The sequence below is a fragment of the Mastacembelus armatus genome, chromosome 3 (genome assembly GCF_900324485.2).
Source record: "Mastacembelus armatus chromosome 3, fMasArm1.2, whole genome shotgun sequence".
NCBI classification, from domain to species: Eukaryota; Metazoa; Chordata; class Actinopteri; order Synbranchiformes; family Mastacembelidae; genus Mastacembelus; species Mastacembelus armatus.
Genome location: NC_046635.1, coordinates 22,487,678 through 22,507,417, shown reverse-complemented (window position 1 = coordinate 22,507,417; position 19,740 = coordinate 22,487,678). Strand labels below are relative to the sequence as shown.

At 40.1% G+C, this 19,740-nt stretch overlaps 4 protein-coding genes across 12 annotated transcripts in view; 2 read left to right on the top strand and 2 right to left on the bottom strand.

Annotated features, from left to right (window-relative positions):
• Window positions 1–7,921, bottom strand: part of LOC113122138 (transcription initiation factor TFIID subunit 4) — an 85,634-nt gene extending 77,713 nt beyond the window's left edge. For all 5 annotated transcript variants that reach the window (XR_003294827.1, XM_026293200.1, XM_026293198.1 and 2 more), the window contains exons 1-2: window positions 6,547–7,921; window positions 4,018–4,178 (exon numbers count right to left, since the gene is read on the bottom strand). Coding sequence is in view for 4 of the 5 variants with exons in the window: in XM_026293200.1 (XP_026148985.1) it covers window positions 4,018–4,178; window positions 6,547–7,906 (1,521 nt within the window). In the remaining variant the exon portion in view is untranslated. The remainder of the gene's footprint in view (window positions 1–4,017; window positions 4,179–6,546) is intronic.
• Window positions 7,922–8,480: 559 nt separating this feature from the next.
• Window positions 8,481–14,997, top strand: lsm14ab (LSM14A mRNA processing body assembly factor b). Of its 2 annotated transcripts, none has more exons than XM_026294215.2 (10): window positions 8,481–8,804; window positions 9,356–9,519; window positions 9,859–10,003; window positions 10,330–10,524; window positions 10,794–10,874; window positions 11,011–11,196; window positions 11,506–11,662; window positions 12,095–12,121; window positions 12,675–12,927; window positions 13,067–14,997. In XM_026294215.2, the coding sequence occupies exons 1-10, from the start codon at window positions 8,684–8,686 to the stop codon at window positions 13,085–13,087; spliced, it is 1,350 nt and encodes a 449-aa protein (XP_026150000.1). In that variant the 5' UTR covers window positions 8,481–8,683; the 3' UTR covers window positions 13,088–14,997. The 2 variants fall into 2 exon arrangements, with proteins under 2 accessions (XP_026150000.1, XP_026149999.1); XM_026294214.2 differs by having other exon boundaries at window positions 13,064–14,997.
• Window positions 14,998–15,506: 509 nt separating this feature from the next.
• On the top strand, window positions 15,507–16,999 carry ss18l2 (ss18, like 2). Its single transcript, XM_026293187.1, has 4 exons — window positions 15,507–15,665; window positions 15,870–15,946; window positions 16,526–16,610; window positions 16,711–16,999. Exons 1-4 carry the CDS (start codon window positions 15,597–15,599, stop codon window positions 16,768–16,770), a joined length of 291 nt encoding a protein of 96 aa, XP_026148972.1. The 5' UTR covers window positions 15,507–15,596; the 3' UTR covers window positions 16,771–16,999.
• Window positions 17,000–17,171: 172 nt separating this feature from the next.
• The window catches only part of garre1 (granule associated Rac and RHOG effector 1), a 30,761-nt gene continuing 28,192 nt past the window's right edge, over window positions 17,172–19,740 (bottom strand). For 3 of the 4 annotated variants that reach the window (XM_026293185.1, XM_026293183.1, XM_026293186.1), the window contains 2 exons: window positions 19,475–19,550; window positions 18,626–18,967 (listed from right to left, as the gene is read on the bottom strand). In XM_026293185.1, coding sequence (XP_026148970.1) covers window positions 18,626–18,967; window positions 19,475–19,550 — 418 coding nt within the window. Of the gene's footprint in view, window positions 18,968–19,474; window positions 19,551–19,740 lie in introns of all 4 variants that reach the window. The other variant, XM_026293184.2, reaches the window with a different exon arrangement.

Below are 19,740 nucleotides of genomic sequence, written 5' to 3'. Positions count from 1 at the left end.
ACTAATCCAATACACACAGTAAGTTTTATATACAACGTGTTATAAGCGAACTGTTTCATCCATTTGTGAAAGCAGAAGTCAAAACACAAAGTCTACCTAAATCCAAAGAGACAATGAAATGCTGGCCTCTAGTGTCAGCCTTTTGTCCTCGCAGTTAGTTGATGAACAAGCACTAAAGATCCTTAGAGACCCTCTTTATTGCAGCCTTGAGAGGCTAGAACAAAGATTTGTGCTGTAGGAAATTAACTTCTGACATAACATTAAGCACTTAGCTTTGAATGAATAATAGGCTTCTGTCTCAAACAGAAGTTCTCACTGTTTTTCACAATCATAATCTGACTATATCCAAATGTTGCAGAGGTGCTAGAAAGTTAATAAGCCATTTTAATGTTTTGTGTTTTTACATGCATCTGACCTGAAACATAACAATAAAGTCCTTATCAAATCTAGATTAAGAGAATACAGTTAAACAAATAACCTGTTGAGTTTTCAGTTCATGGATGGAAATCCTAACATTTTCCAGTAGTGATTTCTGGTACAATGGTGACTTCAGGGTTCTATTCATGATGACAAGCCATGCTAGTCCAGCAGCACTGGATTAAAGCAGCCCCAAACCATGTTAATATCCCCATCTTTGTGTCAGTCTGAATCAGCCCTGTGATAGACTGGTGATCTGTCCAGGGACTACCCCAACTCTTGCCCAGTGTCAGCTGGGATTGGCTCCCAAACTGGACAGAGCTGTAGAGAAAGGATGGATAGGTGGATTCACAAAGACCTATATTTCTACAGACTTCACCCCACTGACTTCACCCCATTAAATGCCTTCACCTCAGAGTGGTTTTTGTTGTATTACCACTATTGGGGAGAGTAACAACAGTGTTAAATTTCCTCTGTTTGTACATACTCTTCCTTATAGTGAACTGGTGTACTCCGAATTATTCATAAATTATTCATATCCCAATCCAATTATCAAATTTTTGCCTAACTTGTTCCACAAAATAACAAACAGCAGTTTCTCTTGAATTGTGTCTCTGGAAACTAAACTGTACAGGACATGTCCTCAGAAATATCCCGATGGTACACTTACACAAACAGATGTGTTAAAGATTAGGCATTGATAGTGAAAACCAAGATTTGTGTTGTTTAAATAGAGCAGGGCCCCCCACACTCACACCTGACTGTCACCTCTTACTGAACAGCAGAGTCTAATTAATCTTTTAAATACACAAATGTTCATATACTTTATAGTAATAAATACTGAATTAAGTGATGGAAATATGTTTTTGGTAATTTGTTAAACAAATTCCATCACTTTATAACATTGTGTATTATTCTACTTATAATCATTAGGATGACCAATAAGGAAAGTACTAGTCAACCAAGGTTAATACACTACTTAGATGAAACAATTACTAGTGCACACCTGGCTGGTTTAGCACTGCTCTATAATGTCAGTGCCAATCAGCTACCACACTTAATTTTATGAAGAAAATCTGACAAACTATCTTTGTAACCTCATAGTTAAAAGCAATTATGTTACAAAGGTGTGGACACACCAGCACATGCTCATGTTTTTACATGAATGATGTATCCACAGGTGATAATAAGCAAATTCTTATTAATGATTCAGCAGCTTATTAAATTTTGATGAGAACACCCCATGGAGTCATTAAGAAGCCTTGAGTCATTAATTCACCTATTAATCAGTTTAATCTATACATAAAATAATCAAGAATTATCATTCATTATAATTACACAGTTAAACATATTAATCACATCCCAATTAAGGTCTAGAACTAACTTATTCCCTTAATGAGGTGGTGCCCGTCCAGCATCATTTTAATCAGATTGGTTTTGACGAAGGTCACCAGTCATGGCATTACACTGACAGAAATTTTACTCAATACAAGAATATCTGAGGCTGAAGCCCTCCAAACTGCCAAGACTAAAAAAAAAAAAATCATTGATACCTAGATGCCTGAAAGTATACACAAAATTATGTAGTATGCATGATTTTTTTATTATATTTTTATTATATTCTTCCAGTTTTGTAAGCCATTTGCTAAAATACAGAAATGTTCTTTTATTTGTTGTTGTATTAAATGTCTTTTCAGCACCAGGAGCTGTCCACAGGCTTATCTCTGTGATCAAACATTCTTCTCTTATCCTCAACACTGACTCCCCCTCAGCTGCAAACCTTAAATATGTCATCCAACAAGACTCTGTCACATTTTTTATAAATGCTCTCCTAGGGCCACATTACTTTGGAGCATAAAGTCACTTTTTGATGTTATGCTGATAATATACAGATTTATGTCCCACTCAAATGCGTTGGCCCCAAAGGTGTAGCCTTTCACGTTCTGACAATTATTGTTGGGTATAGCAAAAATCCTTGCAGCAACACCTAAAAAGGATGGGCATTCTTTTACTTGGTCACTTCAATAACAGTTGTTGCTGGACTCTTTCTGGTGGCAATGGGCACACTGCTGTCTGCAGGTTGCAGATTTAAGAATATGCATTAAGACCATTTTTATGTTAGTGTATATCACATTAAAATATTATTAATACACATAGAGAAATGTATTAATTCTAAATTTAAGAACAGTGGGCAGTCACAACATAGCATCCAAGGGCCAACTCCAGTTTTGAGGGCAATTCCTTTTTAAAGGGCACTAGCAGACAGACATCTACTCTACACTGAAACAATCCAACGGGCTGCAATAGTGGGGGTGTGCTGTGTCATGTAGCCTACTAGTGAGACAATGAAATACAATCTAATAAATTCAGGTTGAGAACCAGATGTATGTGTATAAAGCTTATTAGATGCCAAAAGACAGCAGTGGTTTGCAATACACACAGACATGAAAGTTAGCACACCAGCAACTGTTCTATCTTTGTCATCACCATCTCCAGGTATACAGCAGAAATGTGACGGTCAAGAGCTTGAATGTATCTGACTGGTCAATGCAGTGCCTTGCTGCTTGATATTACTGAGATGCAGAAAGAAGATTTAACCAATCATTTTAGCAAATCCCACCATGAGGGCAATTACCACTGGGTAAAGCACGTTCCCTATTCCAACCAACTAGAAAAGCTGCATTTTTCATGCTCAGTTTAAGCCTGGTGTGGGAGACTTTAGGAAAACATGCAAAGTCCATACAGAACAGACCTGTGCTGAGGTTCACACACACAACACAAGCCACTAGCCACTGTGCTGTCTAAATAAATCATGAATGTGTTTGGCTCCATATACAGGAACAAAGCATGTATTAGTAAGTTAAGGACACCTATCAACAATAGCTAAACATGTCTTAACTAATCCAATCCACATGATCTGAGCTGACTTGTATTTTTTAAGAAACTGTACTAGCTACATACAGTTAATTCAGTACATTCTCTTCTCTAAATAATTCAATTGCTTTCACACACCACACAACTTGGTTGTGTTGCTGAAATTTGCATTGTGTATCAGCTGCAAATAATATGAAATCATCCATTTGAAGGGTTCACAGTAGAGATACAGTAGTTATGGTTACATGTAGCCTTTAGTTGTTTATACTGTACATGGAAAAAGCTATAGTGTACAAGTATGGGTAATACATTTATATATATTTAGGAAATAATCTCTATTGTTGTTGAGTACCTATTATGCAGAAAACATACTGTAGCCCCTCTCATATCTCATATACTAAGACAAAATTTCTAATTGCAAAAAATATATATATATAAGAAAGCAAAATAATCTGTTTTACAAAACATGCACGGGCCACTGTTTTGTTCCTAACCACATAAAAATCACCAGTATAAGATTAAATCTCTGCATAGGAATGTCTCACAAGTAAAGCTTACTGTGTGTAACATAGACATTGATAGACAAATCATAAATCATCTGTTCTGTGATTAGAGGAAAAAATTAAACAAAACTAGTTATGCTGTGTTATAAAATGATAAGAATGATAATGATAATGAAAGTCTACAGGTGGTAGCTACCATGTGGGTTCTGTAGCAGAGTCTCACCTGTGGAGTTGTAACTCTGAAGGACGCTCCTGTGGTGGGGGTGGCAGGCCGTGGAGAGATGTTGTTCTGGGCCTGGGCCTGGGCTTGAGCCTGAGCTTGAGCCAAAGCCTGCTGAGGAACCATCACCAGCTGGCCCAACTCAGTACGCACCAAGACCATTCCTGAAGAACAATGGGGAAAATTAAAGAGAGGAAACTTTACAGTATCAACGACTCTGAAAAGTTATGAAACTAGCAAATAGTCAAAAACATATTTTAGATGTGGATTGTAGGTTTGAAGATTCCGTTCTCATTAGGATGATTTTGATTCTCATGTGTATACTGGCAGGGTACATAGTGATTGAAACCAAAAATGTGTGAATATAACTTACAAATTTCTGATTGGCTGGAAAGTGTCAGGAAACCTTCAGTACTCTGAGTCAAACTACAGTTAACCACAGAAGCTCTACTTTTATTTGTGTGACATTCTAATCAAGGGTGAAACAGACCTAACTTACCTTGAACTGAATTCTGAGCCAATCCTGAGCAAGTTGCCATAAAATATATGTAAAAATACACCCTGAGGTGTCCTAATAAAGAGAATAACAGACTTTTCTTTAGTTGTTATTTATGTATGTCAGGACTCCGTGTCTGACCTCAGCTGCATCATTTCTTATTTCATGGCACTACAACACTGTTTACAACTTGATTAAAAAAAAACAGAACATTCCAAGAAAGTCTAATCCTTGTTCAATATCAGACTAATTCACAAATGACAGACTGAGGTCTAGGAACCTGACTGAAGGTGTGATCATGGGCTGACAAAGTATACACAAAGTCTTTGAACTTTCCAAAGGGCTGGAGTTGCAGTTATTATTGTGTCGCATTTGTGGAGTAATTTGTGTCAGGTCAAGATGAACTGTTTTATTGCACATTTGTTTATCTTTGCAGAATTTCCATAAAACAAATAGAAAGGTTAACAGCATGTTCTGGTAATTCTCTTGACTATCTGACTGAGCCATTATTCCTGAGGTGAGATGACTCAAAACAACATCCAAGACAATACAGCGGGGCAACACACAAAACATTCTGTCCACAATTAGTACCACAGTTAGTGCAATTTTTAATATATAAAAGAATATGAGCTCCTTATAAGTAACTACCTGTGCAATGTGGTTGCTAAACTAGGGCTACCAAAATACTGTAGCTTTTCACTGATGATAGGACACTTTGCCACCCTAACAAAAAACACTGAAAAGTAAAATATGGTTCTGCTGGTTTCTTGGGTAAAGCATAATTGTTTAAAATGTAAATTAACTGGGCATACATTTCATAATCTTGGAACAATGTATATCAGTAATTTCCGAGGTATTAAGAAATAGTGATCTACAGGTACGTGATTAGAAAAATTCTATAATAAAGTAGTTCCTGACATTAAAATTGTCTGATGTAACTAAAGCAAAAGTTACCACTGTCTTCCCATGACAGCTTCCCAAAACATTCCCCTGTGTATTCCCCACTTTACTCACAGCAGCTGTTGGTGCTCATCTATGTGGAGGTCAAAATATCCCAACATAGTAAGTTCTAATTTCTTGCAAAGCACTAACACTATGTCAGTAAAGTATCTGTTATCTTGAAACATTTAATGAGACTCTGCCACCTTGTATAAACCTGCTGCTTCTGGTAGCGTATGCTAATCATGGTATGTATTTTATTGACTTTGTACACTATGGGTGAACATTTTAAGTTGCTGATGTGTTTACTTTTCCTTCATTTACATAGTTTGCACCCGAAAAAGATTATGATTACTAGAAATGCCATTAAGAAACAGACAAATGTTGAAAACTTTGGTGACAGTTATACAAATGCTACCATGCACTAAGCTATGTATCAAATGAACATGTCACACTTTGTTAGTATTATGTGGTTTGTGCAACTATGGGCTCATTTCTACATCACTTCATTGGAAACGTAGTTTTTCCTGTAAGCAAATAAATAAATAAAAATTTAAATAAGATTTGATCTCGGAGAAGATTTAAGCCTCACCTAAATGACTAAGATTTACAGCTAACTTTCATTTGCCGCTGTTTCTCTAAAACCTTTTTGTAAGCTTTTTATCATTTACGATTGTTTAATTTGTGACTCTCAAAATTGTGGCTTCCCGTTGCATAATGTCAAGGATGCTTGGTGTGAATTTAATGCTTTGTACAGCTCAAGTGGACAATACAGCACTGATACCCTGTGTGAAGCAAAGATTCCCTCCTGGACACTCTATGCTAAAACTCTGTGTTACTAATTATTCTATGTATCAAAAGAAAACCAAACTGTACAATAGGCACCATGCTACGGAACCTAAAATAGGCACACAGGATAACTTGGAGATACTTGGTCACAACGCACGATGTCACGCATGTCACCTCCTCATACTGAAGACGCACCAAACACAGTCCCATACGGACAAACACACCCTTTTGAGCCGCAGGTAAGGTTATCATAACACAGGTGTTACTGGCACCTTCTTGCTACTCTCCTCCTGTTATGCAAACCTTACCAGGTGGGATGGTAAACCCGGGGGGCAGCTGTATGGTGGTCTGCTGCTGAGGTGGTCTGACAATCAGCTGGGGGGCTACGATCCTTTGAGGTGCTGTAAGTCCAGGACGGGGTTGAGACTGTGCTGAAGTGACCACAGCAGGTGTTGGAGAGGGAGCTGTGGGCCTGATCATGCTAATAGTGGTAGTAACTGATGTAGTTTGAGCAGTTGCACACACAGTACTGGTTGCCACCCCTGTGACACAGACAGCCGCTGTGGGAGAGCTCAGAGGCTGGGTTACTGTTGTGGTTGTAGCTGCTGCTGTAGTAGTTGTTAGTGTGACAACAGTAGATGCAGAGGAAACAGTGTTTATGACAGAATTGACACAACCAGACTGACTTGTCATGACAATTTTGGACTGACAGTCGTCTGTTTTGGAAGCCCCAGTGTCTGTGACCGTTTTGCTATGGTTCTCCTGTGGAGCTGAAGAGGGGACGGTTCCTATGCGAGCGCCTTGCTGGACCAAGGCCGAAACGCTGGTTCCGTTGCCGTTCTGGGCTATACTGGCTACAATATGATTTGGGAGTCTGTGCAAAGCGATGGTGGGAGTCCCACGGTCGAGAGCAATAGCCGACTGCCCGACAGGCAGGCTAGCGTTAGATAAGGTGAAAGTCGAAGTGTTAATAGAGGATGTCGCCGGTCCTGTAGAGTTTGGTGTAGTTGCACCGGTGTCCACAGAGGTAGCGCTTTCGGCCACCGCTGTGTTGCTGTTCCTCCTCGTTGGTAAAGCTGAGCCGTTCAAACTCTTTATCCGAGCCGAAGTGCTCCTTCGTGCTGTGGTTATGCGTTTTCTCGGCGGGCTAGCCTCTGTCGACGTCTCGCCTGTGCCCGGGGAAACCTTAGAGCCCCGGCTGGATGTGGTGCTGATGCTGGCCGGCGGAGATGCCAAAGTTGACACACCAGATGCAGTCAGTGTTGTGATGGATGCTCCATGTGATTGCGAACCGCTGCTAGTGGCGTTCACACAGGCGACCGAAGTGGTGGAAGGCTCGCCAAAAGAAGGGGCGCAGCCCAGAGCAGGAGATGTGACAGTTTTATCCGAGCTAGCGTCTTTGGAGTTGATCTCCTGGCGCATCTCAGGTTTATTCCGCCGTCCTTGTTGTTGTTCTAGTGTTGTTGTGCCCACTGGAGCTGGTAGCGTTTTTCCTAAGTGATGATTGGCGGGGGGCACTGAGCCAGCGCCTCCGTTTTCGTCAGTTTTACCTGCTGGGTTGCTTTGGCCAGCAAGCTGTGACTCCAATGAGCCCACTAGGTCGCTCACAGCTTTTTCATCCACCTCTGAAAAGAGCATATCTTCCAGGGGGTCGGAGGCGCCCGCCATCTCTGATCACAGATAGCTGTCTTCTATTTTTTTACAGTGCGCCTGCGTGTTACTAGGCATTGTGGGAATGAATCTGACGTCATCAGATGAGGGGGCATCCTAGTTGTATTTTTCATGTTTTTTTCTGCTTTAATTAACTGTAACGTACAACTGCCGTAGTACTGCATCGTGTAGTGTAAATAATCACCCCAAACCAGGACATGTTGCACCGGAGATACGGTTTCTAGTGTCTACGTTTCAGGGTTTATAAATAATTGGATGTGCAAGAAGCAAATTATTTCATATATTTGTGTTGATTCTCCAGTAATATGGGGGCTGGGCAGGGTGGAGAGATGGGGAATCCTGTGTGATATCGCGATACGACAGAATGGCAGCGTCTCAAACGTCTTCTGAGCATCCTAAGATTAAATGAGTCATTTCTTTCTCCTAAAGGAGCCGAGAAGTTAATAATACAACGCTTGTGGGCTGATAATAATTAGCGGAACGTGTTTCCGAAAACCCACGACCTTTCATTTATAGGAAGAGGGGAGAGGAGGAGGAGGCATTTCTAGAAGAATGAGCCGCAGCCTTTTTCCCAACATCCTTAGCGGCGAGCGAAGGAAAATGAAAACGGCCATGTCGTGGTAGAAATTACTTCAGAGACGAGCGGGTCGGATTCACGGCGTAACTTTCTTATTCGTCTAATGTAACTGCAGTTTTAGAAAGAGCACGTCTGATCTCTCGACTGACAGAAAACAGATTCAGTGGAAGTAAGGGCATTAAAATCAGAGGGCCAACATGAGCGGAGGGACGCCGTACATTGGCAGCAAAATTAGCCTCATCTCCAAGGCCGAGATTCGCTATGAAGGAATTTTGTACACCATTGACACTGAAAACTCGACCGTAGCTCTCGCTAAGGGTAAGTTAAGTGGCTGCGATGCTCAAAGAGCTATAATACAGTTTGCAAAAGTATGTAGCGGTGGAAAATAAAATCAATTTCAGCTTAGTTAGCCATGCTAGATAGCGTGGAGGTGGCGTTAAGACTGTGTGTCCTTTGTTTATGTTGTGTAAATATGTGGCTCTCACTGTGAGCACCAAGACTGACCTGCACAAAGAAAATGAACCGGTGCCATGAAACGTCCCCTATTAAAGCCTTTGTTTGCATTTCATAGCTTATTTACATTGGAGTTTTTGTTCTGGACGTGTTAAGTGAACTCACATGTTAATAACGTTACAAACAAAGCTCACAAATGACTTTTTCAAAAGTCACTGGCGTGGTTCATTGATCATTACATTATATTGTAGTATGCAAACCATGTCAAAATTAACTTTCTCTTGTAAATTGACTATTATGTATAAGACATTTTTACATTTAATAATTATTACACTGTAAAAAAAAAAAAAAAAAAAAAAAAGATGGAGTCTAATGGTGTGGAGTCATTTCAACTATCCTGTGAATTTTTCCAACAGTTCGCTCTTTTGGCACTGAGGATCGACCCACAGACAGGCCTATTCCACCTCGGGATGAGGTGTTTGAGTACATCATTTTCCGTGGAAGTGATATAAAAGACCTAACAGTATGTGAGCCACCCAAAGCCACTAGCACCCTGCCTCAGGATCCTGCAATAGTTCAAGTAAGTTTGCTTGTATATATCCTGCAACTGTCACACCCTCATGGCTTACAAGAATATTTACTGCAAGTAGAACAGTGCCAGCATTAATAATATAAGTAGAACATAATTTAGTTATGGTGACAATTCAGAATGCATGCTGTGAAGTTTGCATTTCAGTTATGCGGGTTAAATGCTTTGAAAAAAGGATAGAGATGGGCAACACAAACTTATTATTGCAGATATGTCACTGTGTGATTAGTACAAAGCAACAACTTCAAACCACAATATCTCAATTCAACACTGCAGTTTTCCCACAGTGTTTGTGTGGTCATTGATTCTAACTTGTTCTTGTATTTGCAGTCATCAATTGGATCTACAAATGCAGCATCATCATCATTCCAGTCTCCTGGGTCCTACTCTCCATTCAGCAGGGCCCCTGTTCCTCCTTACAGCCAGTTTGGTGTTACACCACTTGCAGCTCACTTTGGCACTGTTGGAGCAGGAGGTAGGAACTGTTCTTGTTCTGCAGCACCTGTTCCCTGTGAAGGTTCATAAGACACACCACAACAGAGAGCTGTGAAAAAGATTCTTCACAGAACTCACTGGCCAATAAAATAAAGCATCAGTTCATTGCTATAAATGTTACAGACAATTGAACGATTCTGAACGAGCTGTCTTTAGGTTTACTGGATATTAAATGTGGTCATTACCAAATTAACCTTCCTGGTTATTATTTATGTCCAGGTCGTATCACCAAGCTGCTTTAAGAGAAACAAAACTGTCTTTAATTTTAAGATAATCGTAGAGTTTGAATCTCTTTGCTTTCTGCAGGACGCACTAGCCCCCATCTGGACTCTTTAACAAAAAGTTCCACTCTGGAGCAAGCAGTGCAGACCCCACCATCAGCTGCCCCAGCACCATCTGTATCTGTGGGGCAGAGAAGTCAAACTGGGGCAGCAGCTCCTAGACCCACCAGCAACACCACTGGAATCCAGAAGCCCCCTGACCTTCTTCAACAGAGAAAAGGTAAATAAAGCTGGCTTGTTGTGGTAAACACTCACACTCATTAAAGTCCATCCTGTGCACCACCAAGCACTGATAATGACATATCTGAGCTTATAAGAGTGTGCCAGTATAGTGCAGCTTCTGAGTTTAGGTTGTTTACACGTTAAATGAACACGGATAAGTATGGGTACAACTGAACTGCTCTGTGAAGCTACATGTTTCAAAAGTCTCTGATAGATCTTTGCCAGTTTAAAATTAGGTTGATGCTAATGTTGTATTTTGCTGTTCAGCTCCTGAGGTTCAGAAAGTGTCACAGCCAGATAACGAACAAGTTGCTGTTGAAAACCGGGACCCCAACAAGCGTCAAGCTGGTGAGTAGAGCAGTCATTTAGACGAGTGTTGCAACTGGTCAGATACTGATACATAGTGGATTTGTTTATGTTAAATGGAGGATCGTATATGAAGATGGGCTACATGTGCTCAGTAGCTGAATTTCAATTTTCCCAGGTTTCTCAGCTGGGACTCAATCCATTCGGCGCGGCCGCGGAAGAGGACACCGCAGCAGAGGCAAAGTGAATGTGCGCAGGGATGGAACCATGAAGTTTGAGGAAGACTTTGACTTTGAGACTGCCAACGCCCAGTTTCACAAAGATGACATTGACAAGGAGCTCCAGAACAAGCTTAAACTTAAAGGTGCGTTGTTGTTTTTTTTTTTTTTTTTTAATCTTATAAGGCAACGCCAGGTCTCTTGCCAGCATTTAGCTCACTCTAAGCACACCAGCACTGCATTTATTCTTCACCAATGCTGGAAGTCTTTCATCAGTTCCACTGACATTGCATTATAAAACAGAGATGCCACTGATTAACTATCACCAGTAAAACATTATTTTAAATTTTTTTTTTTTTTATTTAGTGAAATAATAATTCATTGAATTTATTTTAGCCAATCACCATCAATGTCAGTGAAAACTCATTTATATAAAATTTTTTCCAACATTACAGATGAGAAGTCTGAAAAGGCGCTGAACGGTGAGGAAACTACAGACCTAGAACATCTGGCCAATGAGGGGACCACTGAGGAGGAGGAGGCTGTGATAAACACATGTTACTATGACAAGTCCAAATCCTTCTTTGATAACCTGTCCTGTGATGATTTAAGGTATGCATTTCCCATGTGTCCACAGTTCAGGTTGTTCTGGGGCTTCTTTGTCTTTTTAAAGAACCTGATCCTCTGTTGTGGAGGATTGTGTTCAGGCCGAGAGTTGCACTCTGTCCAAGGTTTGTGTTGGCACAGAGCCCAGTAAGGAGATGAAAAACAAACCAGTTTGAAGTCTCCTCAAACTTGAGGGAGGATTTCACAGCTAAGAACATTTTTACTAGAACTATCCAGAATTTTATCGCTTACATCTCTGTGTGAGGACCTCTGACACAAGTCAAGGTACCGTCAGTGGTAGGCTGAATGGCATCTACATGAAATATTCCAAACTCAGTCATTTTATACAGTGGATATAAGCCTTAATGTATTTATTAAAAAACTTGAATTGTACTCAATGAATACACTGAAAGACTTTTGTTTTTTTCTCTCTTTAAGTAAAGCGGGTGAAAGAGGATTTTCAAAGTAAGTTGCAATTTTTTACCTTTTTTTTTGTTTGTTTGTTTTTTTTTTGTTTTGTTTTTTCTTTTTTGCTATAATTAGGGAGGCACCTCTGGTGAAAGGGGGAAGCAGATGGCTGGAGAATAAACACAATAATACAAACACACTGCTTTTGGCGATCGGCTTGGCCAAAACAGTATTTATTTTTCTGTAGATTATTTGGCTCTTACTTTATGGGTAATAAGGGTGTCACAAAAACAGTGAAAGATGGCGCACATTTTTTTTCTTTTTTTTGTTTTTACTGATAAGTACACAACGAACTACATTACAAACCATCATTTGTTAGCTGAATTAGAGTCAAAAAAGTTATTATTTTTGCTACTGATTTCTATACAGTGTTGAATAACCAACGTGGACTGATGTGTTTGTGCACAGCTTATAAATTATGAGTTATTTTCTGACAGTATCACCAAATCGAGAGCCAAAATCACAGTTTCAGCTTGTGGTGCCTCCTTTTATGTCTTGTTTCTTGTTGTCCAATAAGATAGATGTTAATCTGTGTGTGCGTGTGTGTCAGGGATCGAAGGCCAACCTGGGCAGAGGAGAGACGAATGAATGCTGAGACCTTTGGCATTCCTCTGAGGCACAATCGGGGAAGAGGGGCTTTCCGTGGCCGAGGCTTCATGGGACCTCGTGGAGGGCGAGGGCGACCGGTGAGCAGAGGTTCTTTTGGGCCACCCCGGGGTGCTCCGCCAGGTTTCAGAGGTGGACTCAGAGGTGGACTCAGAGGTGGCAGAGGAGATGCTGATTTTTCTGACTTTGAATACAGGGTAAATAGATCAGTTTTATGAGCTTGAACAATATTACAGTATTGTTGAAGTAGAGTAGGCAGTAGTAGTAATGGCTCTTCTAACCTTTTTGTTGTTGTTTTTTTTTGTTTGTTTGTTTTTTGTTTTTTTTTTCCAGAAGGATAACAAGGTGGCTGCATAGATGGATCCACAAAGAATTGTTTCTGTCATTAAATTATTCCAGTTCAGAAAATTTCTTTGGTCTTCACATTAGACAGGAAGAATGAAGACATCCTCTCAGTCACCAGCACCAGGGTTGACTGTTTGACATTAGGGGGAGAGAGTTCGCCTCTCTTTCTCCACTTTAACAATTGTTTGTTTTTTTTTCCTTTGTTTGTTTGGCCCAGTATTTTCATTTGATAAACATTCAACAGGAGACGAGAACAGGTGCAAATACCCAGCTTTGGGTAATTCTGTATTTTTGCATCAATCAAGTTCATTTCTTACTGAAGTTGTATTTGATATTGAAAGCTGTATCCAGAAAACCAACTGATACTGTGAGTGGATCACAGTTCATGTGATCCAATAGCTTTATTATTATTATTATTATTAATATTTTTTTTTTGTAATTTTCTTTCAGTTTTGATGTAATTATATTTGGTGGCATCGAAATTCACTGCATTGCGTGCTTATAGCATCTCTGCTCAGACCTAGTTTGGTTGCCATGTGTTCAGTATTTTTAGCCAGTTTGCAGAAAGGGTTGTCATTATTCTAATTATCCGCGATGAAATAATGAGATCAAATCCAGCTGAAAGAAACAAAGTCTGAACTGAATCTTGTTATAAATGAATGTATATCTAGCCTAACTTCTACTTAGTGGCCCTCAGCAAATTGTTGCTCATCAGTTTTTAGAACGGTGTATTCAGTAGTTAGAATTATTAGATCATACTTTGACCCCTCAAAACTCCCACATCAGATGAATTGTTTCTAGTTGGACTTCTCCAGGCAACCAATAGAAGCTAGTCATTTGGTCAATGTATGGGATTTACAGCTCTAGCTTTAGAAGCCTTGGTTAACTATATTGTTTTTGTTTGTTTTTTTAGCAGATTTGTTATAGAGTTGACTAAACAAAGAGCATTCCTGTGATTTGTGTCTGAAAGAGTAACATGCTTTACTAATTATACCTTTAAAGGTTTAGTCAGAATGGCCCTGCACAATTTGGATTTTAAAAAAATGTTCTGTTGCTTTGCCAAAAAGAATATGTGAACATTTGATTGAACTAAAGTAAACGGCAGCCTTCAAAGTTACATGTTTTCTAATTTCAGTACTCCATAAAGATACCTGTTTTGGTGCACAACATACTGAGCCATCTGTTAAAGCACATTCTTAGTTATTTGCAGAATCCTTTGAATTGTCTTAGTGGAATCACCTACATTGTTTGTTTTTCAGCTGTGTACACTCAACTGTTCCCACTGCAAAACCCAATATTTGCAGTGTTGTGAGGAAAGTTTACTTAAAAATGGAGAAATCTCAAAATGTGTTCAATACAATGGGTGGCATTTCTGATATCGGCTGCTCTTATTGCATTGTTGTCAATGTGATTGTCCTATGGAGTGAATTATTTTTTTGTTGTTTTTGTTTTACTTCTTTGTGAACAAGAGGACAAGAACTGGTGCCAGTGTACTCGGGGGAGGTGGGATCTTTTTTTTTTTTTCTCCCCCTTTCTCTCTTTGGTTCCAGTTTGTTAGTACTTCAGTAGTCACTTTTTTTTACAGCTCTCCCTTTAACCTAAAAGTATTGATAGCACTACCTTGTCAGAAGCTGTGTTTGACTTTTAAAAAAAAAAAAAAAAAAAAAAAAGCAGCCCAGATGAAAATGTGCTGTCGAACTGGATATTTCTGCATGATATAGCCTTAGGAACCATCACACTAAAGGCTTTTGCAATAACCGGCAAGCTTGAAACTGAGACAGTGTATTACTGAGCTGTTCAAAACTGACATGTTTTCATATGTTTGTTAGTTCTTCCAGTCACTGGAATTGTAAACCAGGAATTGTTTTCTTGAGGATATAAACAAAATTGAGTTTTTAAGTCAAATAAAGAGTTGTACAATATCTGTCTGTTTCCATTTTAATCCATGTTGCAGATTTGTTACAGAAATGCTGCTTCCTCAATGTCCCCTTCAAATGAAGCATGTTTATATAGGTCAGCTGTATACACAAGTTTTGCCCAGTTTTCAATGTTATAGCATGTGTCTGCTCAGAAAGCACAGGACAGAATCAGTGGTCTCACATTACATTAATATGGAATAATGACTGACCCTGCATCAGCTTTTACATTTAGGCTGGAGGGTGGCACAAGGGAAGATTTTAGAGTTAATCAAATGCAGTTTTGTTCAGGTGAAGAGGCTGCAGCCCTCCACATGGAGGCAGCACCACAACGATAACCCGTCGGGTTTTAAAAAAAAGGGGGAAGTAGCAGGAGTTCTATAGAAAACTACAGAAAGAGTAGAAATACAAACTTCAGATATAACGTTAGATTCCTTGTGTTCCTGCTTAAACGTGTTGTCTAAATCGACACTCTCGATACACTAGGTGGCGGTATGTGCAAATTTTTTAAAAATTGTTAGTGCTCCGCAATTGAATGCGAAGAAGAAGAAGAAGGAGGAGAAGCAAAGGGTGATGAGATGAAAGCTAAACGTTACTGAATAATCATGTCGATTGTATTTGTTCCGAAAAAACTACGAGGTAAAGCGAAAGTGAACCAGGAGACGATACAGAGGGTGAGGCACACACACTTAACTCAGCGGCCAACGAGCTCTTGGCTCACATTATCTACTTTATAGTATCGATAACCAGGGTGTTAGCGGTTAGCTAGCTAACATTATCCAGTGTTGACTCTTTGTTTACAGCTGAGCTACCTGCATGTTTCATTAAGTTACGCTACAGTTAATTTAACCACTGTGATTTGTCGTGTCTGTTTCAAGTTGCTGGATGAAAACGACCAGTTAATACGATGCATCACTGAGTACATGCAGAAAGGGCGAGCAGTGGAGTGTGTACAGTAAGTCAAACTACTAACTGCTTAGCGTTAAATCAGCTCTGAGCTTGAGGCGCCTCATCACGTGACATGCGTGTCTATCTCACTGGACATTTCTTCTTCAGTCTAAGGGGAAGGGGGAGGGGGGTAATCTCACATTTATCCTTTAAGTTCAGAGAGGCTTAAAGGGATCTTTGGAAAGCCATCACATACTGGTTCACCTCAGACCAACCCAACACACTGAGACAGAGACTGGTTCACCCCAAAGACCGGACACCAAAACAAAAGAGGAGCGATGTCGCGTATGCCGTATGTCTTCACCTGTCCTTCAGGGAGGACACCCTAACCACCTTTACTTGTGCTCACTTCCATAGTCCACCTAACGAACCTATTCAGGCCAGAGGTGGAGTGAAACCAACTTGGAGGATAAATCCTGAGATCTCCAACCAGCTTCCCCTTACTCTGAAATAACTACCCTGATGAGCAGTGAAACCTTTCGACTTAACTAGAACTCCTGTTGCCCTGACGAGATAGCTTCACCTGGATGACTGAACATCTTCCAGCTGTGTGTTTGTAACTGCTGTTTTTCTCCTCTTCCACCAGGTACCAACAGATCCTACACCGCAACATCGTCTACCTGGCAACGATAGCTGATGCCACCCCAGACAACACACTCCCCTCCTCAAATGTAAAGACAAAGCACCCAGTGCATGAGTTACTAAAGTGGTAATGATAGTGTTGTCCCCTGAGTGGCTTATTCCTTAGTGTGCTGCTGTTTCTGTTTCCAGGCTACATCTAATGAATCTACTGCCTCCATATCAACTGTGAACGAGTACGGAGGGACGTGACGATGGAAGCCTCTTGTCAGCGGAGCTGTCCACTTTTTAAAAAAAATTTTCTCATTCTGAAAGTAATTGTTACTTTCAGATTTAGAGAATCAGCCTGTGCAGAGACACTGAAGCCAAGTTGTGTAAAATGTTTCTAAGCAGGAGCTGAGGACATCTTTGAATATCTTTACACTTATGCATGGATGTGAATGACTTTTCTGCACAAGAAATACAAAGATGTCACTTTGAATTGCTAGTAATTTTTATTCATTTTTTGCATTGCTGGTACACTTGGAAAAATTCAGTTGCCAGCTTGAACAATAAGCAACATAAGCCAAGCAGTCCCCCTTCATATCTTCTATCAGGGCAACACAATGTTATTTTTTTTAATGTTTTGTAGAAGCCACTAGTAAACCATTTGACACAGCTGAGGAGCTAACAGTTACAGTCCAAGGTCTGTAATGATGTCTTTAAAAAAGGCTGCAACAGTTAAGGAGATAACACAGACAAAAAGCAACAAACCCTATATTTTGATTGTGCAGAGCACATGAACTATAAAAAGATATATATTTATATGTATATACAGCAAACAATTCTCTGTAAACATGTTAAGTATGTTAGTTTTCTGAAAACATGTTGTCATTTCATAAATACAGGCAACATTGGCATCCGCAAACATCACAAAAAGATAACATTCTGGGCTTTTAAATAGAGCCCATTGCCATAGAAACCGAAGAAACAAGGGCTCAAAAACACCCTCATCACACAATGTTTTAGTGTTTAGCATGGCATATTTGGTAACCTTTATAGATAGATGGTGTAGTTCATCTCTGTAGGAAAGAAAAATGTGCTTTTTCACATTGGGAGGTGGAAAATAATGTTTTATGTAATATGCCTACAAGAATACTAACATACAGTAATGGTATAACATGTAAGAAAATACAAAAATAAGATTAATACTGTCAATAATTGTACAAGAAAAATATTGTATTATTAAACAGAAAAAAAAGTTAGGTTTATGGGAGTTAGTGTCACTCTAGGAACAAACAACTGCCAATTAGAGAGGAGGAAATGAATGCGCTTTTGGGTGTGAAGACATTCCCCTATACTCTCATCCAGTAGGGTGTGAAACTTCACTGTTTATTAGTAATATCAAACCTCCTGTCTCTTCAGCACCATTCATCTTCTGAACAACGCTTTGGTTGGAAATAATATTCTGCAAGTGCTATCAATACCAACATGGCACATAGTTACTGCTATAATTCTTGACTCTGGTCAGTTGTTGAAAAAGTAGTGTATTTCTCTCAAATTACACCTCTGCAGTGACTTACTATATTTATGCTGAGCCTGCTCAAAGCCTCTTAATAAAAAGAACTAAATATTTATATTTGAACATCAGTATTTTACAAGCTATGAAACAGTAGATGGTAGCTGTATACCGAGTCATCCTGCGTGAGATTTGGCAGTTACAGCTATGTAGACACAGTATATTATGGGCAGGCCTCTGTCCCCTCCTTTACACAGACGTCAAGCAGCAGAAGCAAGTGGGTGACGGCCGTGCATGTCTCCAGCTCTTGTCTGAGGACGCGGCAACAGACAAGAGACACAACCAGTAGGCTAACTGCTGCTAGCATGACACATGCACCGTTCCTAGTTAAAACGTGGCAGTTCAGAAAATCTTCAAAATACATCTCTTTTTCAAATGGGGATGTTTGACATGGAAAAATATAGATACAAAATATCGAGCCAGTGTATATTTAATTTTGCCTCAAATCTTCCAATTTAGAGGGGTGGACTGTAATGGCTGCAGCTCAGCCACTCAGTGGCTCATCTAACAGCTACAGGTCCTCTGTGGCGCTTCACCGTTACAGACTGATCAGTACTGGTGAAGGTAGGAGGGCCTGTGCTCGTGTTTCAGGGGGAAGGATTTAAAGCCCTTGGTCATGGGTTTATGCTGCTGCTGCTGCTGCTGCTGCTGCTGCTGCTGCTGCTGCTGCTGCTGCTGGGTGAAAGGAAAACCGGAGGAGATGCCAGTGGAGGGGGAGCAGTCACTGGCAGTGGACCACACAGGAGACTGCAGCATCTGCATGGTGTCACTCCATTGTGAGGAAGGAGGGATGTTCATCTGGTACAGGGAAGAGCTGGGATTGGGCATGGTGTTGGTGTGGGTGGAGTGCTGCCATGGTGCTTTGGGAGGCCAGGTTTTAGTTTTGCTGTCCTGAGGAGCACAACGGATACGGATAAGTCAACATCAGAAGCCATGCCTAAAAGTCTCCTTGCCAGACAGTTTCTAATTGGTACAACAAAATCTGTTTCAATGTTAGCAAGAGAGTTGAAAGGGAATTTATGTTTATCATATGTCCAAGAGTTTGCTGATACTTTCCTCACTTTTAATCCGTCACATGAATAAGTTTGTGGGGCTGTAACTAATCAATCAGCCAGTTAGTCTACAAAAGGTCTGCAAAACGTGAAAAATGCCAGGGCCGTTTTCCCAGAGCCGAAACTGAAATTGTTCCAATAGCATCTTTTGCCTGACTAACAGCCGAAGTCCAAAGATACTTCAAATTTACCACAATCATTGAAGAAGAAGAAAAGTAGGAAGTTTCATACTTGAAGCACTGAACCTGGTCAGTTGTTGGCATTTTTGCTTCAAAAGGACCTCATGATCCTATATATATTATTATTTTAAATCCTCTGTTTTGGTTAAGGGGAATTCATACTACACCTGGTTATCATCACCGGTGTGATGGAGAGGTGGTGAGGGCAGGGTGCACACCTCTGGCTCACCACAGCTGTGTTTTCTGAGGACAGAGAAATTGATCATATCATAAACATATTATAAACGGGACTTCATCAAAGCTGAGATTCATAGGAATTTGTATATATGACAACAGGAGAGCATATGTAACTTTTACAAATGCTCAGAAGCACTTTATGTAATAATTATCAACCTGTGTAATGAAAAAGTGACGAGGAGAGAAAGGATGGCTA

Excerpts from the sequence above, each read along its gene's own strand:
- lsm14ab (XM_026294214.2), top strand. The coding sequence starts at position 8,684 with ATGAGCGGAGGGACGCCGTACATTGGCAGCAAAATTAGCCTCATCTCC. Across the intron at positions 10,525-10,793 it reads CCTTCTTCAACAGAGAAAAG|CTCCTGAGGTTCAGAAAGTG; the intron begins GTAAATAAAGCT and ends TTTGCTGTTCAG. Across the intron at positions 11,663-12,094 it reads CTGTCCTGTGATGATTTAAG|TAAAGCGGGTGAAAGAGGAT; the intron begins GTATGCATTTCC and ends TCTCTCTTTAAG.
- ss18l2 (XM_026293187.1), top strand. The coding sequence starts at position 15,597 with ATGTCGATTGTATTTGTTCCGAAAAAACTACGAGGTAAAGCGAAAGTG. Across the intron at positions 15,666-15,869 it reads ACCAGGAGACGATACAGAGG|TTGCTGGATGAAAACGACCA; the intron begins GTGAGGCACACA and ends GTCTGTTTCAAG. Across the intron at positions 15,947-16,525 it reads CGAGCAGTGGAGTGTGTACA|GTACCAACAGATCCTACACC; the intron begins GTAAGTCAAACT and ends CTCTTCCACCAG.